Source organism: Mandrillus leucophaeus, unplaced genomic scaffold (genome assembly GCF_000951045.1).
Source record: "Mandrillus leucophaeus isolate KB7577 unplaced genomic scaffold, Mleu.le_1.0 Scaffold805, whole genome shotgun sequence".
NCBI classification, from domain to species: domain Eukaryota; kingdom Metazoa; phylum Chordata; class Mammalia; order Primates; family Cercopithecidae; genus Mandrillus; species Mandrillus leucophaeus.
Window position 1 is genome coordinate 541,946 of NW_012108753.1, and position 8,033 is coordinate 549,978.

The following is an 8,033-nucleotide window of genomic DNA, read 5'->3' on the forward strand; positions in this document are numbered from 1 at the left end:
CAGCCAGTTATTTTTAATGGCTGCAAAATAGCCATTGATCAGGGGACAGAAAAAAATATATTTACTCATTTCTTTACTGCCGAATATTTTGTTTGTTCTAATTTTTCATTGTTAATTGAATGACACCATGATTTATATCTTCTTGGATATAAATCCATAATTTGAGTAACATTCTTTTTTTTTTTTTCTTTTTTTGGAGATAGAGTCTCACTCTGTCACCCAGGCTGTAGTGCAGTGGTGTGTTCATGGCTGGGCGCAGTGGCTCATGCCTGTAATCCCAGCACTTTGAGAGGCCAAGGCTGGCGGATCACTTGAGGTCAGGAGTATAAGACCAACCTGGGCAACATGGCAAAACCCTGTCTCTACAAAAAAAATATAAAAACTAGCCAAGTGTGGTGGTGTGTGCCTGTGGTCGTAGCTACTTGGGAGACTGAGGTGGGAGGATCGCTTGAGCCATAGGGGTGCAGGTTGCAATGAGCCAGGATCACCACTGTACTCCAGCCTGGGTGACAGAGTGAGACCCTGTCTTAAAAAAAAAAAAAAAAGAAAGAATCTAAAATAATAACAGATTATTTTAGGATTGTCAAAGTATCAGTATTTTTTTTATTTTTGCAAATTTTATGTCATATAGTTTAGAACTTCTTGTGTTAAAAAATAAAATCGTAAAATGTTTGATTATCCTTCCTCATCTTTGAAATCTCCAATTTATTTACTGCATTTAGCATGAAATTGTCTTAGGTCTTGGCAACACATCCCTATAAAGCCTCCCACCATCTCACTTTCTCTGCATAAGTTATCCTCTTTGTGTATATTTGCCACACATTGAAAATCCTGAATTAGGTACTTCACGCTGCCTGTGTTACTTAGCCTTGCTGCCTCAACGTGATTTGCTTGTGAAATCCAAAGATTTTAACACAAGTCTAAGCAAAATAATGTATGATTTAGCTATGAAAAATTGCATCAGCTGGGTCCAGTGGCTCATGCTTGCAATCCCAGCACTTTGGGAGGCTGAGGCGAGTGGATTGCTGGAGCCCAGGAGTTTGAGACCAGCATGGGCAGCATGGCAAAACCCCATCTCTACAGAAAATAGAAAAAATTAGATGGGTCTGGTGGTGTGCTCCTGTGGTCCCAGCTACTCAGGAGACTGAGGTGGGAGGACTGCTTGAGGATAGGAGGCTGAGGCTGCAATGAGCCAAGGTCGTGCCACTGCACTCCAACGTGGGTGACAGAGCAAGACCCCATCTCAATAAAATTAATTAATTAATTAATTAAAATGGCATCACTGGCATTTCAAGAGTGCTAAAGAAGATTTTTAAATTCTCTGATGTTTGGCATTAAGTCGCTGCCTTTTATTTATTTATTTTGAGACACAGTCTTGCTCTGTCACCCAGGTTGGAGTGCAGTGGTGTGATCTTGACTCACTGCAACCTCCGCCTCCCGGGTTCAAGCGATTCTTCTGCCTCAGCCTCCCAAGTAGCTGGGATTACAGACGTGCACCACTGTGCCCAGCTAATTTTTTTGTATTTTTAATAGAGATGGGTTTCACCATGTTGGTCAGGCTGATCTTGAACTCCTGACCTCGTGATCCACCCACCTTGGCCTCCCAAAGTGCTGGGATTACAGGCATGAACCACTGTGCCCAGATGCTGCCATTTATTTTATCTTGAGAGTGAGAACAGCTGTGTTTTTTTTTTGCAGTATGTTTACTTTTTCCTTTTGAATGTCCTGGCTTCCATTCTAAAACTGTGTAAGAACCACAGCAATGGTTTAATAAAGGAATGTAGACAGTTGTCTGTTACATGAGGTGTTTTGTGGTTGTTATGTGGGATGTACACTGACACTGCCATGTTCCCTGTTCCTTTTAACTAGGAAGGCAGAGCGTGAAGTAAAAGCATTGGCAAAACTTGATCATGTAAATATTGTTCACTACTATGGCTGTTGGGATGGACTTGATTATGATCCTGAGATCAGTGCTTATGATCCTGAGAGCTCTGATTTGGATCCTGAGAGCCAAAAAAATAGTTTAAGGTAACTAAAAACAAATTCTCATAGCCATAATAGGATGGAAGGAAATTGTTATTTACTATGTGTGGGCCACTGGATAAGGCCATTAATTATCACAATTAATAATCACAATTCCCTCTGAGAGACACTGTTATCTCTCCGTTCCACAGGTAAGGACAAAGTGAAAATCTCTTTCTTGTTCCTCCTCTTGCTGCACACTTGCTCTCATAACCCTTTGTTACATCCTCACCTGTCTTCAAAATCTCAGGTTCAGCTTTCCTGACTCCATTGTTTAATGGAGAGCCTTGTTCACGTGCCAGCTTCAGTGCAGGCTGTAGTGTAGTCTTGTGAAGAGAGTTTTAACATATAGATGCTGCATCTAGGGGCTCCTTCCTCAGCTACCAACACTTTTCTGTCCCTTTCTTAGGCTGTGATTGGTGTGGTGCAGTGAAAGGTTCTCTTTGGAATGTAACTATACCACTTATGCTGGGGGGGTGGGCAGTGAACATATTTTTAAGACCACAAAGTGAGATGGGGGCACCCTCATGTTTCATGTCAGTTAAGCCACTGCCAAACAACTGGAGATCCTAAAGAGCTGGCGTCTGTCTTTGAAAGTCACCCAACCTGTTATGGGAACAGTCCTCTCACTAAAATCCTGAGGCCAATGGGGTCCTGTTCTTTCATTTTCTCCTGCCCCACCTCCATCTCCATGTCGTGTAACTGAGAACTTTACCGTCAGTTCAGGAGTTATTGACCATCAGCATACAGGACTTTAGTTTTCAGCAAATTCTTGGCTACCTCTTCCTGTTTTCAAGCCAACATATATACAAAGAATATAAATGAATATTGAGGCTAACTTAATTCAGAAAAAAAAAAAAAGAACATGGTTAGCAAAAAAAAAAAAAAGAAAGAAATCAATCCTCCAATTTATATCTCTTAGTAATTTGTTGGCACTTCTCCTAGAGTAGTACCTTTCCTATTGTTTTAGGTTTGCTTTCTCTTTACTCTGTCCTATTAAACTATTATCCCCATGATGGCAAGGATAGTGTCTAACTCATTTTCTCATCTCTAGGTGCTTTTCATGATCAGTAGATGGAGGGTGAATTAAAAGGTTTCAAAATTACTTTATATAATAATGAAATTTAGTTTCCTGCAACTCTATTGTATTCGTGTTCCTATTTCTATCTGTTAGCAAAGGTGATTGCAGATCTTCAGCAATAAAGAATGGGTGGCTCGAATGCAGTTGCGAAATCTTGGTTCACTGCAAGCTCTGCCTCCTGGGTTCACGCCATTCTCCTGCCTCAGCCTCCCAAGTAGCTGGGACTACAGGCGCCCGCCACCATACCCGGCTAATTTTTTGTATTTTTTAGTAGAGACGGGGTTTCACCGTGTTAACCAGGATGGTCTCGATCTCCTGACCTCATGATCCACCAGCCTCGGCCTCCCAAAGTGCTGGGATTACAGGCATGAACCACTGTGCCCGGCATCTTCTTTTTTCTTTTTGAGACAGAGTCTTACTCTGTCGCTCATGCCAGAGCTCAATGGCGCGATCTCAGCTCACTGCAACCTCTGCCTTCTGGGTTCAAATGACTCTTGTGCCTCATCCTCCTGAGTAGCTGAGACTACAGGTGCCATGCCACCACACCCAGCTAATTTTTGTATTTTTAGTAGAGATGGGGTTTTGCCCTGCTTCCCAGGCTGATCTCAAACTCCTGAGCTCAAGCAATCCACCAGTCTCGGCCTCCCAAAGTGCTAGGATTATAGGTGTGAGCCACCGTGCCCGGCCCGGCTCATATTTTATAAATTAGCTAAACAAATAAAGCTCTGGACATCTGGGAACTTATGATTGAAATAAGAAATGGCCTATTATATTTTGATTCAAATTTGTTTATTGTATTTAGATTTCTATTTTGAGACATGTTTTGGGGTTCTTAAGATAAGGTATAAGCTTTTAAAAAGTTATGTATTTTTTATAAATTTATATTTATTGTTACCTTTAACATACTAGGAATTTTATACCCAGATCAAAGACTAAGTGCCTTTTCATCCAAATGGAATTCTGTGAAGAAGGGACATTGGAGAAATGGCTTGAAAATAGAAGAGGCAAGAAACTAGACAAAGTTTTGGCTTTGGAACTCTTTGAACAAATAACAAAAGGGTTGGATTATATACATTCAAAAAATATAATTCATAGAGATCTTAAGGTAAGTGGGAAAATGTACTTTATTAATTGATACATATATATATATATATAATTTAGTAATTTTAAAATATATCTTCTCAGCAGGGCACAGTGACTCACGCCTGTAATCCCAGCACTTTGGGAGGCTGAGGCAGGCAGATTACCTGAGGTCATGAGTTTGAAACCAGCCTAGCCAACATGGTGAAACTCTGTCTCTACTAAAAATACAAAAATTAGCTGGGCATGATGGTGTGCACCTGTAATCCCAGCTACTCGGGAGGCTGAGGCAGGAGAATCACTTGAACCTGGGAGGGGAGGTTGCAGTGAGCCAAGATTGCTCCACCGCACTCCAGCCTAAGTGAAGAGTAAGACTTGTCTCAAAAAAAAAACAAACAAACAAAATAAATAAATAAATAAATGTGTGTGTGTGTGTATACACACACATATATATATACACACACACACATATATATACACACATATATATATATACACACACACACACACATAAAATAAGATAGATATATTTTTTCTCTAGTTTTAGAATAGTGGTTGATTGGTAGTTACGAGAAAATGATATCTGAACATTTCCATGCAAATGATTACTGTGACTGGCACAGCCAACTGACTGCTCTGTCCCTGCTCCTCCTGCCTCCTCTAAGTGACTCAGGCTTATTCGAGAGGCAGAGGGGACTCTGCTGACTGTGGCTTTAGGACTATGATTCCCTAATCTCTCAGTCATTACTCTTGAGGGCTGTCACAGCTACTGGGTCCAGAGTCTAATATTGTCTTGGTTAAACATTTCGACCCCATGATTGGAAAGTTGCAGTAATCCCAGACTGGGAAAGTGTATCATCCCTTAGTATTTTCATTTTCCTCTGGCTTTTATGGTCTGGACAAGGAGTTTCCCTATTTTTACTTCTCATCAGAATGACAGAAGGTAAGAGGCAGAGCAGCCCTTCACAGCCTTTCTTCCATTCCCTATTCCCTGTGACTTGCCTAGCCTGTCACAAGCTGGCCATCCTGAATCCTGTCCCTGGACCTTTGCTCATGCTCTTTTCTCTTATGGAATATACACTTCTGCCTGTCCCCTTTGCTTGTAATTCCTTTACTGAGCCTTTCCACTCTGGAACTGCCTTTTCCTGTTCTAGGCAGAAGTACCTCATTTATGTGACTAACTGCTTACCCCACCCCTCTAAAACAGCCAGGAATAAGGAATGAAACAAAAAATTCCTTGAGAGAAATAAGTGCCCATATATACAGTTGTTATTGGGCTCAGATAGGAATGAGTAGTCCTTAAAAGGTATTACTTCCGTGGTCTGCCCAGGGGCTGGATGTCTGATGCATTGGTGTTTTGAGTCTGCCTGGTTCCAGTATGTCTATTCTACAATACCTGAAGTTATTATTTGAAGTTGGAGCATTGTCAGGACTATTTAAAAAGGATAAATGTAGAGTTGGTCATGCTTTCACTTTGGGATAAATCATACATATAGTTAAATAACAAATAAGCACAATTATTTCTATATACAATAATTTGCAAATAAATGCAGAAGTGTAGGCATTAAGTTCCTCGTCCTCAGAATGAATTAGCAAAATTCTGACTGGCGCCTACCCACTTACCTACCAATTATGCCCTGCACTGTATGTACCCTGTGTCATGGACTGATCTTTTCTTGTGTATATTTGCAGAGAATTTTTGCTCTTGCTGCGGTTGCTCAAGGGTCAGACTTTATTATTATTCTTAAATTTTTAATTTTTTTTTTTTTTTTTTTTTTTTGAGACAAGGTCTTGCTCTTTTGCCCAGGCTAGAGTGCAGTGGCACGATCACGGCTCGTTATAGCCTTGACCTCCTGGGCTCAAACAGTCCTCCCACCTCAACCTCCTGAGTAGCTGGGACCACAAGTGTGCACCACCACACCTGGCTAATTTTTTTGTGTTTTTGTAGAGACAGGGTCTCACCATGTTGCCGAGGCCAGTCTCAAACTTTTAGACTCAAAGCGATCGTCCTGCCTCAGCCTCCGAAAGTGCTGGCTTTCCAGGTGTGCTCCACTGCACCCAGCCTGAAGCTTTGATATTGAGACTTCTTTCATCTTCTATAACTTTTCTAGCTCTCACTACTACAGTTGTTGATTTATCTCCTTTAAGAAAAGATACAATGAAGATGTACACCTTTTGGGTTATTCTTTGCAAAACAGTAGCTGTAGGTAGTTTTGCCAGGAAATGGTCTTTACCCAATGCGGCCCCTCTTACAAAAGTCTCCAAGTGTTTAACCACTTTCTGTTGGAATCTTAGGAACTAGACCAAAGGCACTGAGAAGGGACATAGGGGTTTCTGGAGTGAGGACTTCTTATCCAAGGCTGCTTCTCTCTAAAATGTTCAGTCTCCTAAAGCCCAGGCTCTGGTCATCTTCAGCCTGAGCATCAGCCTGTTCCTGTGCCTCCTATGTGAAGTTTGTACCCCTTTTTATGCTCTACAACCCTATATTTTGTCTAGTCATATTATAACTGATTAGACAAAATGTGACATTATTGTTTTTATTTATTTTGTTTTTTGTTTTTTTGAGACAAGGTCTCGCTCTGTTTGTTGCCTAGGCAGGAGTGCAGTTGCATGATCTCAGCTCGCTGCAGCCTCAACCTCCTAGGCTCAAGCAATCCTCCAACCTCAGCCCCCCACATAGCTGGGACTACAGGCACAGGCTACCAAGCCGGGCTATTTTTTGATATTTTGTAGAGACAGGATTTCGCCATGTCGCCCAGGCAAGTCTTGAACTCCTGAGCTCAAGTGATCTGCCAACCTTGGCCTCCCAAAATGTTGGGATTGTAGACATGAGTGGCAGTGGAGTGATCTCAGCTCACTGCAACTTCTGTCTCCCGGGTTCAAGCAATTCTCCTGCCTCAGCCTCCCAAGTAGCTGGGATTCCAGGCCACCACACCTGGCTAAGTTTTTGTATTTTTAGTAGAGACAGGGTTTCACCATGTTGACAAGGTTGGCCTTGAACTTCGGGGCTCATGCGATCTGCCCGCTTCAGCCTCCCAAAGTGCTGGGATTACAAGCATGAGTCACTTCGCCTGGCCCACTTTTTCTTTTTAATGAACTATAAAAAGTGATCTGATATTTTTACTAGATAGCCTCATCCAGCTTAGATATTTACATGGCTTCATACATTCAATTTTCTCTTTCTTAGAGTCAGGTGATAGCCTTATGTGGGACTAGCAGTTCCACTTGCAATCCCAGCATATTCTTACACTGCAACTTGAACATAGCATAGGAATATTTTCTCTCCACATCCACCTCACATCTGTCTACAGCTTTCCATCTGTATTATTGGTGTTAGGCTCCAATCAGACTGTTAATTGAATTCTAATCCAACTGCTAATTGCTGCATGAGCCATCATCTCAGGCTGGCTTCTCAGAAGCTCCTCCTTCAGCCTTCCCTGGGCTTGTGGTCTCTTCCCTCTCAGGTACTTACTAGGTAGACCCTCTTATAAGTGCATTATCCCATAGAGTCTGTGCGTATAGCCTAACATTGTACTAAAAGTCCAGCCTTTTCAAAAATAGCAAAATATTGATTTTCTCATCAACTACCTTCCTGTTTTTATGGTCTTTAGAATATTGGTCAGTATACTGGGTGTGGTGGCCTGTGGTCCCAGCTACTTGGGAGGCTGAGGTGGGAGGATCGCTTGAGCCGAGGAAGTTGAGGCTGCAGTGAGCCATGATCATGCCACTGCAATCCATCCTGGATGACAAAATGAGACCCCATCTCAAAAACAAACAAAAAGAATATTGGTCAGTACCTCCTATGACCTGGGCATGGTGGCTCATGCCTGTAATCTTAGTACTTTGGGAG

General features: G+C 41.9%; 1 protein-coding gene across 2 annotated transcripts in view; it reads left to right on the top strand.

Moving 5' to 3' along the window:
* The window catches only part of EIF2AK2 (eukaryotic translation initiation factor 2-alpha kinase 2), a 61,286-nt gene that overhangs the window by 35,481 nt on the left and 17,772 nt on the right, over positions 1–8,033 (top strand). For both annotated transcript variants that reach the window (XM_011967632.1, XM_011967633.1), the window contains 2 exons: positions 1,870–2,028; positions 4,028–4,208. In XM_011967632.1, the coding sequence (XP_011823022.1) occupies positions 1,870–2,028; positions 4,028–4,208 (340 nt within the window). The remainder of the gene's footprint in view (positions 1–1,869; positions 2,029–4,027; positions 4,209–8,033) is intronic.